Raw genomic sequence first — 21,924 nt, forward strand, 5'->3', positions numbered from 1 at the left:
GTGGAAAGGAAATCGTAGCCCAGGATGCTGTCGTGTGAGCAGCGAGACAGTACAATAAACTCGATGGTGTATAAGACGTCTTCGATGAGAACACGGGCCGTGCACGCCGCTGAGGGATGAATGCGCTGTGATGAGGCGGTGCGAAGCGAAAAGTCGGAAAGCGCGGTGGTCACCTTACGAAGACGACGGCAAAGAGCTTCACTCATGACGGATACGGCAGCGCCCGTGTCGACAAGAGCGAGTACTGCGACGCTGTCGACAAACACTTGTATTACGTTAGTGGGAGAACACCGAGGACTTGAAGAGTTCGAACCAAGCGCAGTTCTTGCCCCGGAAACTGCGACTGTTAGTTTCCCTCAACAGTGCCGGTAGAACGTCGAAGTGGGGACGGGGAACGGCGACAAGGGGAAGGTGATCGGCGAGTGGTATACATTTGATTGCCGCGAGATACAAAGTCGGAACCGGGCGGAGTTCTCGACGAGGGCTGGTCCATATCGTAGGAGTAGTTCCAGAGGTCAGCTCGAGAAGGTGGAAGGCGGCGGCAAAGTCGTGCGACATGGCCCGGCAGCCCGCAAGAGTAGCAAATTGGCCGGTTGTCGGCGGTTCGCCAAGGGTTCGTAGGGCGTTGGCATACCCTTGGAATAGGGACATGGAATGCAGACCCAAGAAAAGGCGAAGGAAGGTTGGAAGGAGCGGCCTGGTAGGAAAGAGATGCTGATGGCATCAGCGGCCTGGCCGCAACTTGGGCGTAAGTCAGTGGTGCCGTTACTTGCGCTGGCACGGGGCTGGGCGGGAGCACAGGGCTGGGCGGGAGCATGGAGCTGGGCGGAAGAACATCAGCAATGTGATCTTGCACGGCAAGCCGTATGGTAGGGGCCAAAGACGGAGCCACGTCAGGAACAAGGTGGCCAGTATCCTGTAACTGAGGGATCAGTAATAGCTGGCGGGCGACCTCTTCTCGAACGAACGCTTTGATTTGTTGAAGCAAAGGGCTGTCCTCTGATGGAGTAGAACCGCCCAGCGCTAGTGCAGAGATGGCGTCGTCTCTACCACTGGACCGCCGGGTAGAAGCGCGCTTTTTACGAAGCTCGTCACAGCTCTGGCAAAGTTTGATCACGTCACTGACCGTGGCAGGACTTTTCACCCACAGCATCTGGCACGCGTCCTGCGAGATGCCCTTTAGGATGTTTTCGATCTTATCCGCTTCGGAGTCGACACGTTTGCAGAGGTCAACGATGTCTTCTATATAACTCGTGAACGACTCTTCGGCCTGCTGAGTGCGCTCGCGCAAGCGTTGTTCTGCTCGGAGCTTGCGAACTGCAGGGCGGCCGAACACTTCCAAAAAATTCTTCTTAAATGCAGACCAAGATGGCAGGTCTGCCTCATGGTTGCGAAACCAGAGGTTCGCCACGTCAGTCAGATAAAAGATTACATTACTTAGTTTGGTAGTGTCGTCCCATCTGTTGTAGCTACTGACACGCTCGTACGTCGACAACCAATCGTCGACGTCTTGATCGGCCGTGCCACTGAAGAGGCATGGGTCACGCTGCCGTAGAGCTCCAGAACAGAGGACCGTGGTTGGGAGGGGTGGCGATGTCGAGGCAATATCATCCGGCATGGTGGACGCAGATGGCAATGTGCGGCTTCTTAGTTTCAGGGTGGACGGGAACGTACCCAGGAGCACCTGCACCAATTGTAGGGGGTGTGTTTATTCAGTCCACGCAGAGGGATTCAGCTGCTCAGGATGAATTCGCAGCAGAGCGTTAGGCGTATCGAATCACGAAGACAACGACCAACTTCTTCGTCCTCGAGAGCGCCAGCAAGCGATGCATGTCAGTGGCAATAACGATGAAGATTACCACACTACAATATATATATATTTTTTCATGGGCTAACCTTCCTCAAAGTATCCCGCAGCAGCTGCTATTTTTGTGTTTCTTATTGTGATTTCACTTTCCATCCAGCTCTAGGCATGCATAGGGTAGCCAGCAGTGTAGCCACGTCTCTCTCCCACTCCATCTGCAGCATAGCTGTTGCCCTCCCCACAAGCAGGCACACCATGCATCTTTCCATATGCCACAGGCCATGAGCTATCTGGCCATATCTGGCCATTTCTGCGCCGTAATAACACATGTTGTGGCATCAAGGCAGTTCAAAATGCGGCCCAAATCTCAAGTTAATGAGTGGGTGCATTTTCGCATACGCCCCTTTTAGTCTGTTTGTGGCAACGAGGCAACAAGCAGCACGTGATGCTTGCGTGATACTGGAATCTGATAATGCGAGCTCTCTGTCCATGCAAGTGCAATAGTGTCCTGCCTTTTCTACACTGGCAAGAGAACTTCCCCCCAAGAAATCGAGGTTCCCATTCTTGTTTCATTGCATGTTTTGCAAGATGGCTGAAGGCTATCTGTGCGGAGTGTTTTTTTGTGCAGAAGCATGTTATATATTCCTTTTTCTCTTTCCTTTCTTTTTCTTTTTTTTTTTTTACAGTTCCATGCGGACTCCCTGTAAGTGCCTTTTGTGGCATTGCAATCGTTCACAGTTGCTCCGAAAGCCCACCTTAACGGAAGGAGACGTGAAACAGTTCATCTTAAGCAGATTTAAAAAAAAATTCAGTTCTATGTCAAACCAACCAATATTCTCACATTGTTCATCTATTTCAAGAATTCACCTAATCGGAATTCATATTAACGAAAGTATACTGTATGTTTTTGTTTCTTGAGGTTCTGTGCCACTACATGGATGCTTTTTGTACAGCAGGTTCGCACTGCAAATAAAAAGCTCAATACAAGGCTTAACTAGTCAAAGCATGACTAGCAGGCTAAAATTTTCAATACTTTGCTTGTCTCAAACTCCATTCAACACAAGTTCTTTGCACTTTTTACTATTTCGAGTTGAGAAAAGTCTACTGTATAACTACAACACAAACCATCAACAAAAGCCCTATGCTAGTGCTTTTTGTAAAGTAATAAGCGATGATATGCCCAAAAGCCAAAATGGGAATGCAAGATAATGTAGGAATTTGTTGAAAGTATGTACAGCACAAGAGGCTTGCTTCTAAGTCCTTTAATTGGTCTCTCTAGCACCCCCAGGAGGTCCTATTCTTCAGAGGGATGACAATGTATGTTCCTGTCCTCCATTCCCCCCCCCCCTTTCTCTCTCTCTCTTTCTCTCTCACACACACACACACACGCACGCACGCACACACACACACACACACACACTCTGAAATGCTGACGATGAAAAACAAGCCATACCGTATGGCACAGAAACAAACGTTGCTCATTGTATACTTTCTACAAAGGCTACATCAGTTACACTATGCAATGAACATATAGCACATATACAGGCAACAATATGCCTTCAAACCCATTTATAACAATACTAAAGTGCCATGACAATATCACTGTTATAACTGGACTAAGCAAAACAACAATGAGAAACTTGAAAAGTTTTATTAAAAAAGAAGTAGTTTACACTTTTCACTTATTAGCAGGCAAAAATATGTAATCAATCAGATTAAATTTAATATAATTGCTTCGCACCAATATTGTTGACATCTCTTTGCACAGCGTCCAAATGCTGCACAAGCTGAGGGAAAGATTTCTAGCAGAAATGATGTCCCGCAGGGACTTGATCATTCTTAGGACTTTGTGATGTGGTTTGGCTGGCATGGTCGCAGTGTTCGCGAGTTTTTTTTTATGCTATGGTCTGCACTCTGTGACCAAATATAATTGTTATAACCAATAATCTACTGTTACAGCATTGTTATATGCTGGTTATTTTACCATAGAACACATGGCAAAGTTGATGGTGCTACGGCAGTCCACTGTTATATCCAATATATTGCCCAAAGTGGTATTGTTATAAATAGGTTTGACTTATATAACAATCGCGTTCAAGCAGAACACAATTTTGCTTTTGTAGCCTCTTTGACAAAGTTTTTCTCTTTTTATTTATTTATTTATTTATTTTTTTTTACACATACACGTGGAACATGGAATCGCTATTGATCCTTCTGTGGCATTGCTGACCCTGTTCTAGACAACTTTCACCTCTCTTTCCCATGTCCTGATGATCCTGCTGCCAAGATACTGATTACACTTGAATGCATATGCGACAACTCTGTGTGAGCAAGGCATGAGATAAGGAGAAAATATGCCAATACAAGAACTTGCCCGGCCTCACAATATACTGTGAACCAGTGACAATATGGCACACAGCTAGTATGCTGCAAACAGGCAATGCACAGAGACTATCACAAGAGAGGCCCCATAAGCACAGGAAACTAAGCTAAGGAAACAATTGCTCATTATCATCTTCCAGGCTTCACTCAGGTGGACGCCAATGATTAATGAAAGCGTCAAAGAATTGCAGCTACTACCAGCATTTACTAAAAGTAGAGTTAGCTTGCTATAAATGCAGACAAAAAGACAAAAACAAATCTGTACATGAGCTGTGCCACCTGGAAGCAATACCATATGCAGACTACATACAGTCAATCTCAGATATATCACACTGGAAGGAGATTCTGAAATAGTTGGATATATCAAGAATTCGACATACAAGACATGCCAGTGAGCAAGGCTACCTCAAGAAACAGAATGATGCCCCAATGTGAGGGGTGCGCACTCTGCAGTGACATCCCACCCACTGGTGTATACTGGCAGTTAGAGAAGTCTATTCATGAATGCATCGAATCCCGCTAAATCCCGCAAAAAATTTCACTGAAGCGGAACTTCATGGTAGTGAAATAGAACCCAAACATCGCTAGATTGGACTGGAGAAGTAGTGAACGCTGTTCATTTCCAAAGTTCTGTTAGCGCTGGTCTCTCGCCATTTTGCGATAGACAATCATAATGCAATTTTGGAGTCTCCAGAAATCTGGACAGTGTACCTATTCGTGCAGTAAATGTAACCACTACACTGCATGATATTTTCTCCCACATGCATTAAAAAAGTGCCCTTGCTTTAGTCCTGCGAGAGGCTTTGCTATTTCGGGACATTTTGGCGTAGGCGAGGCGCGCATGTGCACTCAGCTAGGTGCATTTAATACAAGTCACACGCACATAAAAATTGATCCCTTGGCCAATATGCCAGATATTGGCCAAGGGATCAATTTAAACTTTCTTGCCTAAACCTTAACCCACTAGTATTTAATTGGCTTCGCAACTTTCTTACTAATCGCAAATAGTTTGTATTGGTTAACAACAACACATCGTCCATGTCCCCCGTTACCTCAAGAGTGCCACAAGGTACCGTATTAGGTCCTCTATTATTCTTAATCTATACTAATGATCTTCCAAATAATCTATCTTCTACTGTTCGTTTGTTCGCTGATGACTGCGTCATTTACCGGAGCATTACTAACAACAAAGACACTGACCATCTGGAATGCAACTTAAAACTTGTGGAAAAGTGGTGCACTAACTGGCTAATGTCTTTAAACGCTAATAAAACAACTATAATCTCACTTCATCGCCGTCAGTCTTACCCTACCCGAAACTACACTATATGCGGCGCATCAATATCTATTGCATCCACATATAAATATTTAGGAATCAGCGTAACACGGGATCTTTCTGGGAGCACCCACATTATTAACATAACAAACAATGCTTGGCTTTCTGAAACGCAACTTGCATCTAGCACCGGCTGCAGAAAAACTTTCCGCTTATTTAACTCTTGTCCGCCCTAAACTGAAATACTCATGCTTTATTTGGGATCCCCAACAAAATGACCTTTCTAAAACACTCGAGTCCGTTCAAGACCACGCCATACGATTTGTTTATTAGGATTGCTCATATCGTACGAGCGTAACATCATTGAAAGCAAAAGCTAACCTTCCCAGCCTTGAATCCCGTCGTAAAATAGCCAGACTTTCACTTTTCCACAGGTTTTATCATTCCCCTCTGAGTCATTCCATTATCACCCCTGCTCACCGCTTTTCACTTCGCACCAGTCACCCGAACGCCGTCCACACACTTCGAGCATCCACATCTGCACATCTCAAATCATTCTTTTCCCAGACTGCAAGAAATTCGAACGATCTGCCAGCTGAAGCTTTTGCCTATCCTAACCATGAACTTTTCAAGACATTCATCACCAAATTAATTACATTTGTTAGCCCACCCCTCATGTAAACCCCTAGTGGGCATTTGAGGTACCAATAAATAAAATAAAAAAAAAATATGTGGATGGTCCAATTCTTGAGACGCTTTGTCATGCATGGTACAAACATATTGTCAGTGCCTCATTCCGCTGCGACCTAGGACCATCGCTACTATGACATTTATGCAGCAGTGCCTGTAACAAACTAAACAAACTGGTAATAAACTGGATTCCAAGGGGGGAAGGAAAGCGTAGCAGGGGACGGCAGAAAGTTAGGCGGGCGGATGAGGTTAAGAAGTTTGCAGGGGTCAAGTGGATGCAGCTAGCACAGGACCGGGTAAGTTGGAAGAGTATGGGAGAGGCATTTGCCCTGCAGTGAATATAGTCAGGCTGATGATGTTGCCTGTGCTAAGGTTGCACCAGAAAAAAGGAGGGCAGGGGGGGGGGGTTTGAATCACATCAGCGTGATGCTGGCCTGTGGGACAAAAGCAAAACCAGCGCGCGCCCACGACAGCAGCAAGCTTCCCGCCACAATGTGCTGCCGCTGGTGCACCAGATGGTGACGGATTGTTGCACATTGCTGTTTGCGCTCAGTACAGAGATCTGGCATGGTCAGACCTCAGTGTCGTGCATGCCTCCGAGCATTGAATCTAACAGACTCAAAAACGAAAAGGTGCAGCCCACACCTGTTCCTTGAATTGGGGCCGAAACATTTAGGGACACACTGATGGGCAGTTGCAGTACGCGTCACGGCACTGAGATGGCCAGATACTGCTGCCATGCATGCATTGTCTGAGAGAAAGGCATGTTGCACCTGTTCGTGGAGTTGTTAACAGATAGAGTGCAGAAGGAACATGCTAAGACGAACACCCAGCCGAACACTTTCAGAATGTCCAGTACCGGATGGAAAGGAAACAATTGGAAATCAGCTGCTGTGGGAGACAATGAGAAAAAAAGTTACAACAGTTCAACGCTGCTGAACCAAATATTGAGCAAAAGCATCAGCTGCGGGGGACCGAACATTCTTCTCTTTTTCTTCCTCCTCAGCCCACATATAAAGTCCCGCTTTAACCGAGCCGTATGAACGCACCTTAGTGGCCTATAGGGGTAACGTGAATGCAAGGGTCCTAGCAGGCTGATTCTGACTCGTATGGCCGACGGCGTGAGCCAGGGCCTGATTTATCCAACTGTATGACGTCACTCCGTCTGTAGCGCTCCTCGCGGAAGGAGCGGGAGTTAGGCCGCCGTTGGTGTGCACCGCCTTGTATGGCTGACGACGTGAGTTGGGCCCCCGATTTTTGCGGCAGATGGCATGACGTCACTCCGTCTGTAGTGCTCCTCGCAGAAGGAGCGGGAGTTAGGCCGCGTTGGTGTGCACCGCCTCGCATGGCTGACGGCGTGCGTTGGGCCCCCGTTTTTTGCGGCGGATGGCATGACGTCACACCAGGGGTGAAGCTAAAGGCCAATGGTATGCACCACCTCGCTACGCTGAAGGCTTGAAAGTGCAAGTAGTATTGCTTTCGCAATAAAAGAAGACGATGAAAGTAAAACTGACCAATGCCATTTTCAAGTAAGTAGGCTAATATTAACTTAAGCTTATTTCATGTCCTGAGTCTTCAACTCACTTCATGCGTAGTAAAATTAATGTTCTATTTACAACTTTTCTCTCAATGCAAGGCCCTTTATGTATTGTTTTTATGTAACATACATATAAATACAAGCATGATCCGAGGTATTTTTATTGGCAGTACTTCTTCAAGATGAACTTCTGAAAAGACAGATTTCCTTGGTTTCTTTAGGTAGGTGTTAAAAAAAGTCATCCGCATACAAGCGGGCATGCACCTGTTTTTCATTCTACCAGTCATTATCACTCCACATTGCAGCTACCCAAGTGGCCCCACAAAAGGAGGCACTTTTTTTATGAATCTGTCAGTGGTGCATGCAAGCTTGTTGTACCGTACCTGGTTGTACACATTCATGAGTGTCAGGTGGTCTCCGGCAGGGGAGAAGAAGTTCTTGCGTGCGGTGTCAGCATGCAGCGCCTTATCCTTGGGTCGGTAGAAGATGGAACTGTTCACCGACAGCATGGCGGCAATTGTGAGAACCTCCTCAGAGCAGCGATACTTCTCCGAGGCCAGCAGCATCTTGGCCATCATCGGGTCGACAGGGAACTCGGCCATGCGCCGGCCCAACTTGGTCAGCTCACCCATGTGGTTCAAGGCGCCCAGGGCATAGAGCTGCTCAAGAGCAAGCACCTGCACATGTGGTGGGCAGCAATAACAGTGAGAGCAGCCACTATACTGACCAGTGTGTTCCATGGAATCCCTACCCAATAATTTTGCCTTTTTGTGCCTGCGAGGAATCCTGTAGAGAGAATGAACTACATATTATAGACGTGAAAATTATATATATATATTTTTTCTTATTTACAATGAAATTCTTTCAACATATACAAACTCAATTTGAAGCAATGCTTTGCTCCCTCAAGCACCAGGTGCACTTGAAGGCCAAGAGATCCCTTTAGTTGGCTGCGATTTTGCACATCTAAAAAATTCTATGATCAACTGGTTGTTTTGTGTATCAACAAAAATACAAAAATAATTTGAAACTGCCACAACAAAAAGCAGACGATTCCTTGTGGCATTATCATCAGGAGTTACACTTCCAGCTATCTGCCATCAACAAGCGAGTTTTCCTTCCATGTCTTTCCCTTGAACAAAGCTTCCGATTAACCGAGCTCTGAAATACCGAACCTGGACGTTTCAACTTACTAGGGTGAAAGCACTCGCACGGACACCAGAGCCGAGCGAGAATCTTAAACCTTGTGTCTCAGCCTAGTTGCCTCTGCGACATGTCAGCAAACGCCTCAAACACAGCAGCACTAAGGAGAACCTAGAAAAATTTTCAAAAAACTGAAAAGGTGCAAAACTATCTAATTTCTTAGTGAATACCTCGAAACATGTAGCCAGAGCAACTTGCATAAATGACACTTCCTAGAGTGTGGTACACCTTTCCTCTTTCACTTTATGCATAAATCCACTTTACGACGGTGAGATTGACTGTGATTTTAGTGTGGAAGCACCACTTCACAGAGACAAACCTGATCATGAACCTTGTGCGACACCCAACCTGGACGGTGTCCTTTGCAAAACTTAGCACAGCAACAGTCTACCCTTGCCAAGTCATGTATAGCGTAGTATACCACCTGCCCATCATGATGAAGTGACCTTTGATCTTTAGGTTCACCTCCGACTAAGACATTTTCGCATAGATTTACCAGTTTAAACAGGATTAAACCATCACTACCTTTCCGCTATGTATCACATACAAAGACTAACTTCAGAAAATCTTGCACGCAGGATGTTCCCGTTAAGACAAACTTGGCTAAGACAAATTCTCTGATAAGATGAACAATGTGAGACCATTGGTTGGCCCCACATTTTTTTTCATTGACCCATAGGTTTCAATAATAATAATGTGGGTACAGTTTAATGGCATTTTACCATACTAGACTTATCTGAGAATCTTTTGTGCAGCTCTCTCGATAAAAAAAGGGCAAACAAAACTTCATACGTGAACAGTGGCAGCAACTGCCATATCTCTCAATGCTAGAAGGTAACCTCAGCCACTTTCAGGTGAAGTTGACGCAGAGAAAAGTCAGTTTTTCACATACTTTTGTTAATAGACTTCTATCCAACTCCATGTATGCGGTTGCTTCATTCCTCATTTTATATTCACGCACTTTTTATCTTCCATTTTTGTGTCCTCAAATATATCCCTTTTGTTAAATCATGATGGCACTACAGTTGGCTGAAGAGTGTGGCAGTTCACCAAATTACTACTGGCAACAAGAGAGAGAGTGAAAAGAGTAGAAGCCACCACTATGGTACGCACCAATGTCTCATGAGCAGGTGGGTCGAGGAAGTCAAAGTGAAGGAGATCATTGATGCCCAGGGACTTGAGCATAAGCACCACATTTCCTAGATTGACCCGCTGGATTTCTGGCACCGTGTTATCCTCAAGCTCATGCTCGTACGCCCAGGCTGTGTAGAGTCGGAAGCACTTGCCTGCTGCCACACGACCCGCACGGCCCGAACGCTGTCGTGCAGAAGCCTGCAATGAAATTTGAAAGACCTTAGCTATGTTCTCAATGACACTCACAACAACTTTTTTTAACAGACCTCTTTATCATTTCAGATGTACCAGTAACGTCGAGCTGTGCACTCTAATGGTAATGTTTGGAGCTACTTTTCCGGAGACCACAAGGCAGTCTGGGTAGTCACATTGAGATCGGTGTCAGAAAATGCAAACGCAATGAGAGAAGTGATTGTCAGTTTCCCTCACTAAAGCACTGTTTTACTGCCCAGAGCTGACCCTAAAGTGGAGTTCACATGGAGGGGCTCTGTTCGCCTACACTGCTGGCAGCCCCACGCTAACTTCCCATAGAGCTTCGAAGGGGCATTTTTGTCAGCCGAGCAAAAGCTCCCTCACTTTCCAGAGGTGGCTGAATGAGTTGTAGCAGCCACTAAACGAGTTTGCCTTGATATACACGCTTCACAGTCTGTATGAAACTTTGGCTAGACCTGAATACAGAGAAAAAATCATCACCCAGAAATCCACCAAAGCTGAGTCGTCGACATGGCGGGCATTGCAGCTTCAGTGATAATGCCTGATGTCACAAATGATTACAGCGTTCATTCTTTTTGTCCAGAGGAGGCATCATTTCAATGGTACAGCTCACCAAACAATGTCTATGTCTATGGTTTGCAACATTGGCGTGCCATGCGAATGCGATGATCTGGCTGCAAACAAATAAAACCCGCAAAAAATACCTTTTTTATTTTCAATGGCACATTGCTCACAGTCATCATTAAGGTCTGAAAAAAGATGGCTGGGCCTGTAAGCATACTTGCCGGCAATGTGGAAAGAAGCATCTACTAAAGAGTTGAAGAAGGAGTGAAATGTGTTCCAAATCTTTTTTTTCAGTTTTCTGTTACCGCATAGTGCTGCTTCAGAAACCGTCACTGTCATGGGATTAAGCCTAACAGCCTTTTGTTATAGACAGGCATCAAATGCACTGAATAGCATGCACGTTGGCCAGGGCAACTGAAACAGTCTGTTCCATTGAGAAATTCATACTTTTGCAGTTCAATTGCAGTGCGTGGAACCTATAAATCACCCATGATCTACACTAGGCATGCTCATTTTGAATAACTTTCAATGCTGACCTGCACCCTAAAGAGAATGCAAGCAGACACCTGCCTTGGATATTGGTGTCACAACTAGTGAATCCATGCCTGTGCGTGCATTGTAGCTATTCTGCTTGCAGAAGCCCGGGTCAATCACGTAGATGATGCCGTCGATTGTGAGCGATGTCTCTGCTATGTTTGTCGCCAGCACCACCTGAAAATATATACCAAAGAAATCATCAGAAGACAGCCTACATATTCAGAACAGTACAGCAATAAAAGCTCTGGTTTGTTAGCGTTTAACATTCTAAAGCAATTTAGGCTATAACAGAAGCTGTAGTGGAGGGCACTGGACATTTCGACCCCAGGGGGTTCTTTAATGTGCACTGACATCGCACAGCACATGGGCACCTTGCTTTTCGACTCAACCGAAAAGCGGCTGCCGCGACCGGGATTTGATCACGCTTCCTTAGGCACAGCAGTCGACTGTCCTAAACACTGCACCTCTACGGCGGATCCCCTGCGATGAAGCCTGCAGTGTGGTGAAACTTTGGCGAATTCAGAAATTTTTCGATGTACTATTCGGAAATTTTCAAACAGTTTTTTTTTTAATTACAAATATGAATCAAATGACAAGCATATTCAATTTGTATTTGAAATTTCAGATATTCACACACCTTTAATTAAAAATATTCAATTCATACCAAAACTTTACTATTCATATTCACTTTACACCGCAAAAATTTCATTATTACAGTGCAGTCCAATTATAACGATACCAGATATAGCGATATATCGCTTATAATGATCAAATTCTTGAGATTTATCATTTTTCCCATTGCCCCCCATGTAAAAATAAACCAGATATAACAATCGATTATCGACGGTAAATCGGATACAATGATAGCTTTATCGCCGCTCGATAGGTGTTTACCACGAAAATTTGACTGAATATTCAATAAAAGATAAAATACTAAGAAGACAATGACGTGAAAACTCGACTTATGCGGCGAAAACAGAAGAAAATGAGCACTATCGTTATCGCAATCGCAGCCGCCCAAGCCCAAAGGGTGCTGCTGCGGCCATATCGTCATTGCCATCACCGATTCTGCGTCCATGGAAGATGGCGGCGACCACATTGACGGACGGCGCAATAGCTCACGAGATGGAACGGCAGATTCATCGGAATTTTTGGCAGGATTTCAAGGTTGAAAGCCTCGTGAAAAAATACGGACATTCGCACTCAACGATTTTAACGATCATCAAGGCTGGGGATGTCCTTCAGTTCATCCAGCCGCTAGTCGGTTTCGTGCACGCAAAAAGGACTGCCGCCAGCGTACACACTACTGGAAGCGGTGCTCACAGCGATTGTCAAGCTTCAGCTGCTGCTCAAGCGAGCGCGAATTTCTGACTTCTTTAATATCTTTAAGTATGCTTAACTTATTGTATGGCTATTGATGTATACTGTAATAAAGTGTTTAGTGCTCAGCACGATGATTAGCGTTGTTCAACCCGATTTACTCATCGCTGGTAGTAGGCAAGCCTACATGCATGGGAAAATATGTGGGTGTGCTTTTTTTTTTTTTTTTCGCCGGTCCAGATATAACGATAATCGGTTATAACGATCGGATTTTCAGGTTTTCTCAATATCGTTATAAGTGGACTGCACTGTATATATCTCCAATTACCATAATGCATGTCAACTTTCAATCTTCCTGTAGTGTACACATGGTATAGTACTGTGAATTATTTAAGCTCAAAAATGTACAGGGAGCACTTTGTCCCATGCTGCCCTTCTGACTAGTTCAGTAAGTTATAAAGCAACATATTCTTTGTGCTACAGCTGATAAGCATGCCAAGACCTAAGTTTTTGCATGCTCACAGGTATACAAATACAGTAAAAACTCATCAATTCGAACTCAGCCAAATCGAAACCTCACATAGTTCAAAGTTTTTTCCATTGTTTCTAAGAATTCTAACAGATAATTAGAACTGACAGCCTGCCCTAGCCTGGTTAATTTGAAGATTTGGGGTGAGATATGGGAATGACAAATCCCAATTTCCCTGCAAACCAATGAAGCGATGCTGACGCTTGATTTGCTGTACTGACCTCACCCCAGAACTACCAGCACAGAAATCATTCTGCAGAGGAGAATACATGCTGCACTGCAACCCAGTGCTTCGCCAAGCATGGCTGGACTGGAGTCAGTGGCCTGTCGCTCCTCTAAAGCCCGGCCATGGTCAAGACAGCGTATAGTGGACACACTGGCATCAAAGCACCTCTCACCCATGGCAGCAACAGTTCATGTCCTGTGACGCGGCCATTCTTTCTCCGTACCTGCGGTGGGGTAACTGCACACAACACTGGCCAATGCCGTTTATTTTAATGTTGTGCCATGACTTACAGGGTTAGATTACAGGCATCTCTGTTACTGTTAAGCACTGCCACATCAAGTCGACCTTCAGAAAAACAATCGTCTGAAATTTGGCTGCTCTATCTGGTGCACTCAAGGCAGCTTTGGACGAGCGATTGGTAGTGTGCACCTTGTGATGGTGCCCGTTCCTGGCAGAACGCACAGGGTTGCGTACAAGAGGAAGATGCCTATTAGATCAGCTGTAAGAAATTCGAACTGCACACCGCTTGCCTAGCTCATTCACGCTGAAGGTCACTCCCTTTGATGAGTGGTAGGAAGCGTGAGAGAAGCTACTGATTATAACCTCGAGAGCATGCGTGAGCAGCGGAATCCAAAACTACATGTGTGGAACTGCTGCAAGATACCTATGTGTGTTGCACTCGAGTGTAGGAAGGAAGAGTGGAGTGTCATTCCACTTCTGGTCTCTGTTATGTTCATAACTTGCTACATGAAAGTCTCGATGGCATCCCATAGGATACTATAAAACAAAGTGTGATGCTAGGACAAAGCAGAGGATATGTGCAGCACATCCTCGCAAAAAAAAAAAAAAAAAAAAAGAATAATTGTGGAGGCACTTATATAGGCGAAAGCCTTTCCTGCGACACTTTGCACTCATTTGTTGCCTTTTCACTCATTTCTTTTTCTATTTTCCTTCTTTTAGCCCCCCTTTACTCTTTTCTTTCACTCTTTCTACTTCTTTCATCTTTCGGTTGTTTTTCTCTTTTTTATTTACTGTTTTTACTCTTCTTTCTCTTCTACTACTTTTTTTGCTCTTTTACTCTTGACTGACTGCTTTCGATGTTATAACGCAATGACGAGACCTGACATTAAACCTTTGAAACAAATAAAAAGTCCAGCACAAAATGACATTCAAAGCGTGGCAATAAAAGTTGTGTGGCAAGTACGCTTCATTCGCAACCTTTCAAGGCAGGGTTTGGATGATGCAATTTTCGTATACTAATGCGCTTTAATTTTCAGCTCCCATGAGAATCGCATCAACGAGATTCCACTCTATAGGCTTGAAGGACAAAGCCCGTTCAACAAACAGTGACGTTTCTGAGATGGCTTTTTTTGCAATAAGCTGCGACCAAGCTAGGCCAGTCGCTGCTTCTCGGTGGGAGAAGGGGACATGACAGTAACCTGATAAGAGCATAAAACAAGTGGCGAAATATACTGCAATACATTTACCAAAAGCCCAGACAGTAAATACTTGTTCTGCACAGACTACATTCAATTCTGCAATGTGACAACATGTTTGTTTTGAAGAGCGCACAAATCATTTTGTGGGCGTGAAAGCAGCCAGCGTATTGTGGCAGTGTTGCAAGGCAAGCGTGAAAAGGAGAAAAAAGAAAAAGAAAAAAGGAACCTCGCCAATCGAGAAGCTTCTTATGGTCTGTATGGGCACACCAAGCATGGGCAGTGGGACTGGTCCACCAAGAATCTCACGAGCAGGAGCGTTTTGTTTGCAAAATATTGAGGCACGGACTAAGTCGAGCCTTTTCAGACTTTGTGTCCATGCTCCAAACATTTTTAGATGTTGAATAAAGATTGCATTGTGATATAACCTCTGTTCCCAGACACTAATGCATGCCAGAAAGGCCAGATGAACGCACCTTCCTGGCCCCTGCCGGTGTGGGCTCAAAGATCTTGGCCTGCATCTCTGTGGGCAGGTTGGCATAGATGGGCAGAATTACCAGCTCCCTGATCTTGGAGCCCAGCTTGCGTGTCCTCTCCTGCAGTGAAGAAACAAGCGAGCGGGGTGTTTGCAAGCCCTAGAGTCCACCCTAAAAGATGTAAAGCTAGATGCATGCAAATATTTGAAATTTCAAACATGAATCAAATATGTTTCTTGATTATCACAGAAAGTGATAATCAAGAACTTTTAAATGTTAAAAGATTTCTACCATACCAACTTTTAAAATCCTCAACATTGGGAAACCGCAATACCTAGGCAGATTATCAGTAGATGAAGCAAGCTATAAGAGCCAACTCATCACTTTTTTCTTCATTATTTATTGCGTGGACTGGTCACATTCGGATGCCGTCAGGATCGAACCTGGAACCTAATTCTGCAAAAGGGCCTTCCCACATAGCATGCACGATGAAACAACACAGTCAACCACAGTAAACTACTCTCACTTACATCCACGCTGTACTTCCTGCATTCTGACACTGCATACTTAATGCACACTCTTCACTGTTTGCGTGAGGTAGCCTCCCCACAAAGCTTCCCCGAATTTTCGAATTTTCAGCAAATTTTTACTTTTCCCAAGGACTGGGAGGGGAGCATCATCCAACTCGATCATGGATAACTGGGGCATTTCCTTCATCTCATTGAGGCACACAATAGTAAAGCTTTAATATCTATCACATTATTTTTACTCCTCAGTAATGTGCCATTAATGTACTTCATTTGTTACTCATTTTGCACGACTACAGTACAGGTTGCATACTGTTATGCTGCCTATCAGACAGTATACATTTCTGTGCACATCATAATTCTTTTTTTTTTTTTTTGTTGCAAAAGCAACACTACGCCAGCCAGCTCAGCTTGTTGCGTATGCTCGTATGCCGTAGCCACAAATGGCCAATTTGGGTCTCTCGTTTCACATGGGACAGTTATGTCAGAATCAGCCTGGTATTCTCGTTACCCCTATAGGCCACTAAAGCACATTCATACGGCTTGGTTAAAGTGGGGCTTTATATGTGGGCTGGTGGCCTACGCTATCGTGTCATACAGGCGGAGCTTAAGTATCCCCCATATTTAGATGCAATAAATGCTTTTACCACCACCACCTAAAAGGCCGGTGAAATTTGATGCATTCAACGAAACGCTCGTCGTGTTCGATGCAATGCTCAGTCCCCTGCAGCCAAAGCTTTTGCTCCACACTCGTATGCCGTAGCCACAAATGGCAGGCGCAACGAAATCCTCAGGAGACGGGGTGCAAAAGGAACGGATGAAGAACGCACTGCACATCTCGAGAAAAGAAGGAAGAGGGCTTTGACCAATTTATTCGCTGAGCCTGGAGATGTCGAAGGTGGTTGACGCGCAGACTTTGCACAAAGAGTGGGCGAGCACGAGTCGGCCATGCGAGAGTTTCACCGAGTGTGTGTTCTGTGTGTGATTGACTGTGGCATAAAAATGACATAACACGGTGAGTGAACTTATGCATCCAACACTTCATTTGGCCACAAGCGTAGCCATGCAGCCGTTTCTTTCGCAATTCAGCTAGCGTTAACCAGAGCTAAATCCCAATCAACTTTTTGTATAGTGGCGAGTCAGTCAGAGTTTGTGTATTGCATTCTCAAGGACACTGCACTGGTTAAAAAAAATATGCTTACTTATGTTTTGCCGAACTTTTTTCATACTGAACAAGATCCAATAACCAATTTGATATATGAAGACATTTTTGCTTCACAGTATTCATATTCAATTTATACTTGAATATTTCGATATTTTTACAATCACCCTCAAAACATTACATCTCCAATTAATGACTTGCTGCCTAATTTCATGCACCCTTTCCTACACCCACACAAATGGTTAACTGATGCCAAGATTCAAACACATCCTTTTCTATTTTTCAAGAAATTTTAACTAAACTGGACTGTACTTGATAGCAAAAAATCAAATGCAGCACACTGGTCCAAAAAACAGCTGGAAGCAAAAGAACTTGAGGCCAAGCACGGGCCTACCAGAACCTGCTTTTACTTTGCCGTCAGTTGCTTGGAACTCTTTTATGTAATGATCACACAAGATATACAATGCACAGTGCATGTACAGAAGCAAATTGCAGTCCCCAAAAATGTATGAGGGGTGTCCAAAAAGCTACGTCCCTCATTTCCCTAATTTTTTTTTTCTCGAACACTGTTCATTGAAAATGTACGAAATTCCCAACTATTACATTTGCATATCTGCTGGACCCATGCTACTTTTCAATGTAATCTCGATCAACACGTACGGCCTTGCACCCATTGCACCACTTTGTAGCAGCTTTTTTTACTTCAGTTCGCCAACAAGGGCGACACTGCCTGCACTCACACGAGCATGAAAACAAAAGAGGTAACTGCAAAGTTTTGCCGGACTGTACTGCCCTATCCTTCTGACAGTCGTGACTTTCGTGGATTAAAATTAGCGAACGACAAGAGTGTCATTCGTGCTGTGAGGACAGGGCTACACCGGAAGGAAAAAAACTTGGGGGGGGGCACAAGTTTACAGCTCACCTCAATAGTATGCCGCAATAGCACTAAGGGATTGCTACGGCCGCTTAAGTGTCTCATGGCACACCTTATCGTAGACACTGACACCTTTCTTGCCTTAACATACTGCCATACTGCTAGTTAACTTCGTTGAACAAACATGCCGTGTCTGACTTGAGACCTGATGGTCAGAGGTTCGATTCCACCACTTGATTATCTATTTCTTCTTAGGCGACATCACTAAGTATAATCTCACGACTATGTCATAACCACCCTTAACTAATCCGGATTTTCCAGTCACACCGATGCCACTTATTCTGCTGAAAAGGACCTTTCTTTTTTTATTACTCCCTCAGCAGTAGACACAAGTGTAGGCAAACCATCTCACCATAATATAACGGCAGTAAGCAAAAATGATCAGCTATCATAGTCCCTTCAGCATAGGCACTTTTGCAAGGTGAGAACGGCTGCACTATTCATTTTTCTTGCATCATTACTTAATATTCATACTTTCATTTTCTCACTTGGCCTCCTATTCTGGCAATCTGCGAGTGAACTTTACAAGAGCTTTGCAAATCCCGCAGAATGAGCTGCAAGCAATGGCACCAATCAACACTTGATTACAATACGTCCCCAAATGCCAAGTAGGGCTGGATACGAATTAGCACAGGCTTCTTTGGCTTATTTGGCTATACTAGGAAAAGCACATAAAAATTCAACACAATGCGTCTTTTATGCGCTGTTAATTTTAACACAGCATGTACCATGCTTACTCACATAAAGAACCCACTTTTAGAAAAAAATCGGCATCAGTATGGGGAGAGGGTTCATTACGCTGGTAAAAAAAGTCGAACATTTTTATGTGCTACTTGAAATTTCATTTCACACATACATTCATTAATCAACAAAAGCATGCTGCCAGTCACATTAACATCACAGGCTTTTAATACTGTTCACTTCAAAAAGCGTTTGCAATCATCACAGTGCAAATCAGTGATTCTGTCATAGTGGACAGCGCCAGCCAATCATGGCAAGATAAAGTGAATGTGCCAAACACCAGCCTCACGCTTTTTATGGGAGACGGACTGCTAGAGCTTAGCCTACATAAAACTTTCACAGAGCTTCAAGACACCCTCTTAGAGAGCCAAAAACAATGGCTTTGAACAACATATGCAGGAAGGACGATCTTAGTTGAACTTTTCTAACCCACACTCGAAAAAAGATTAGCCCAATCCCATGTTACATGCGTCAATGTCATCAGCAAGGCAGGTGACAAGTGAGAGCAAAGAAAAAACTAGAAAAACACCGTGAAGTCATCTTCATGAACAGTGAGGCCTACCCTAAGCAAAGGAAGTTTTTTTTGGCTGCAATTGACCGCCAACTAAAACCGGCTATCCAAGCGTTTATATATGCAGAAAAGCTCTTCTTTGCAGAGGCTCTGGCAATAGCTATCAGTATAAAATACAAAGACCAAAATGGACTTGAATCTCTCCAGATTCGCGCTGCAAGATTTATTTGTTCTGACAATTCATATCACTCCAGTGTCTCCACACTTCTTAAGTCTCAGCTCAATCTCCCCATATTAGCCTGTCATTGCAACACTGCTTGTCTTTCCTAATACGGTAGAACATCGCTATAGCAAAAACGCGGATATATTAAAGTGAAAACTGAAGTCTCAGATCATCGCCCGTAGATGACTGTACATTTTTCCCATTTATAGTAAAGGCATTTTTGGTAAAAATCGGTTGCAGTAAGTGTGCCTGGCCGCGGTGACGACTTCCTATGAAATCAAATAAAAATAATATTTTTTTTTTTTTAAATGGCCACTGCCAGGCTTAGCAGAACTTAGTAGAAGCCAACTTTACATAGGCCTTAAAGCAGTGAGGAAAGTATGCAGCGCATAGGAAAAAGTAGAGCCGTCTTTTAGAGCGCAGCTCTTAGGCGCCCGTTCCTGCGTTTCATGTCGGGGCGCAGTCATCGTTGTCCGACTCGTAACCAGCTCCACCCCCTTTTAGCCCCCCCCCCCCCCCTCTTCTTCCTTGGCGGCGACCGCGCGTGTTATCTGATTGCTGCGTGCGCTCCAGCCATCCCGTTCGCCGCTGTAAATACCCCCCCCTCATCCTGCTTGGTGGCGAGGGTGTCCTCCGGTTGCCGAAGCGCCGGCTCGTTATCAGTGGATCATGGTGCATGCGTTCGAAGCCGAAATGCAGAGCCACGTTCTCATCACTTGCTAGCGGCATCAGCCAGTCGCTGCTATCTCTTCGCCGCGCAATGTTCCTAGAGGCCCACATGCTGCTTCCCGCAACCTCCCGATAACTTAATTGCTCTCTTCATTTCTCCGACCATAGAGCTTCCTCATGAGCCAAGAACTGTTAGTTGAGTGTTTCTTGAAGGAATATGTGTGAAAAATAAAAAAGTTGCCTGTAATTGAACATACATGTCACGCTCGAAATCTTTGCCTCAGCCTATCGAAAAGGTAAAACAGCTGATGAGCTGCACTCAAATTTCGCATTAGGAAGTAACATAATCATCGGCAATTTTTTCCCGTTTTTCTGCCCTCTGGCGCAGTGAAGGAGGGAAAAACCGGCTGTGTCAATGAGGCCAGACGGGCATGTGACAGCTTGTAGCAAGTTGCAACTTGCAGCTAGCAATGCCTGCTATCGAGAATGCATGCAACGTAGACTCGAGGTTGCAGAAAAACAAAATGGCAGTGATGCTGTGGCAATTTTTCATACCTTTTGACCTGCGATCGAGAAAATAGAACAAGAAAAGTATCAAACGTGCAAAATTTTGGTCAGTGTTATACATTGACTCTATGGAGAGCATGATGGTGCCATGACGAAGCCTGAATAATCAGGTAGGTCCGCAAAATCGGTCGGCGACTGTATGCGTAATGCATGCCCACTTGTTGACTTGAGGGTTAAAAACTGTGCAACTACATTTCTATATGACATGGCGTCGCAGTTCTGTGGCTTAAGGAAAAGCATGTAATGTGACTGCCCATGGAGTGGGTAACAACAGCTATGCTGCAGATGCAGTGAGATAAGACAAAACGCATGACTATGCTACAGGCTACCTTCAAAGTGCACGATGGAAAGCAAAAATGACTGAAAGCATACAAGTAGCAGCCACTGTAGGTACAGTGAGAAAGGTGAGACAGTAAAGAAGATAAATATAGACCAATGCTATTTGCAAGACATTAGCTTGTTGCACGCTCTGACTTCAGCTCACTCCATGCACCAGGTAGTTAAATGCTCTATCGCAATTATTCTTTCCACGTAAGGCTCTTTTATTGATCGTTTTCATGTAACATTATTTGGACATACCTACCACGCTCACATCTCTTTTTAAGGGCACTTCTGTTGAGACGAACTTCCAATAAGACAAAAAAATTTTTCTGGTCCCTTCAGTTTTAAACGGAGACGCCTGTACAATAAATACAGTTGACAGCAGTAGCTACGCCAGCGGCCTCCATAAGCAGTGGAAGCTGGAAGCTTTCCCGTAAGAAACCCATCCAACACTTCTGGATAGCTTTCAGCATTCTGATCAAGTGAAACATTCAGGCAAGTGTACACACTGCCAAACGCCAGTTTAGGGACTAAATATAGTGTGTAAAGAGGAAGAGTAGCAGCAGCTGCAGATGCAAAGCCAGCACACAGCATAAGACCCATGTGCAAAGTGCTGGAGCTGGGACTGCCAAATACACCGCTTCTTTTCTGCCGATTCCCCACTTTTCCCTCACCATGAGCATTTCTTGGCAGGCTTCAATCTCCTCCTGCCCGGTGAGGAAGACCAGGATGTCACCCAGTGGCTGGGTGATGTGTATCTGCAGCACTGTCACCACACATGCATCCAGGTAGTCTGCCTCAGGGGCCTGTTAGAAAGAGAGAGGTAGAAAAAATAAAGAAAGCTGCACTGCTGGGCATAGATCCATTTAGCACTCCGGCACTTATGCAAGCTGTCTTGGCAGCACAATAGAATCTCCTCCACGGCACTACACTGTGCTTTTG

The 21,924-nt window shown here is 44.6% G+C and overlaps 1 protein-coding gene across 1 annotated transcript in view; it reads right to left on the bottom strand.

The window, feature by feature from the left end:
- l(2)37Cb (DEAH-box helicase 16 lethal (2) 37Cb) overlaps positions 1 to 21,924 on the bottom strand; it is a 98,550-nt gene that overhangs the window by 17,562 nt on the left and 59,064 nt on the right. Inside the window, exons 15-19 of the mRNA XM_084609054.1 lie at positions 21,657 to 21,788; positions 15,328 to 15,447; positions 11,374 to 11,514; positions 10,006 to 10,224; positions 8,073 to 8,366 (exon numbers count right to left, since the gene is read on the bottom strand). Coding sequence (XP_084465180.1) covers positions 8,073 to 8,366; positions 10,006 to 10,224; positions 11,374 to 11,514; positions 15,328 to 15,447; positions 21,657 to 21,788 — 906 coding nt within the window. The remainder of the gene's footprint in view (positions 1 to 8,072; positions 8,367 to 10,005; positions 10,225 to 11,373; positions 11,515 to 15,327; positions 15,448 to 21,656; positions 21,789 to 21,924) is intronic.

Source organism: Amblyomma maculatum, chromosome 7 (assembly GCF_055883805.1).
Source record: "Amblyomma maculatum isolate TAMU_Amacu chromosome 7, ASM5588380v1, whole genome shotgun sequence".
NCBI lineage: Eukaryota > Metazoa > Arthropoda > Arachnida > Ixodida > Ixodidae > Amblyomma > Amblyomma maculatum.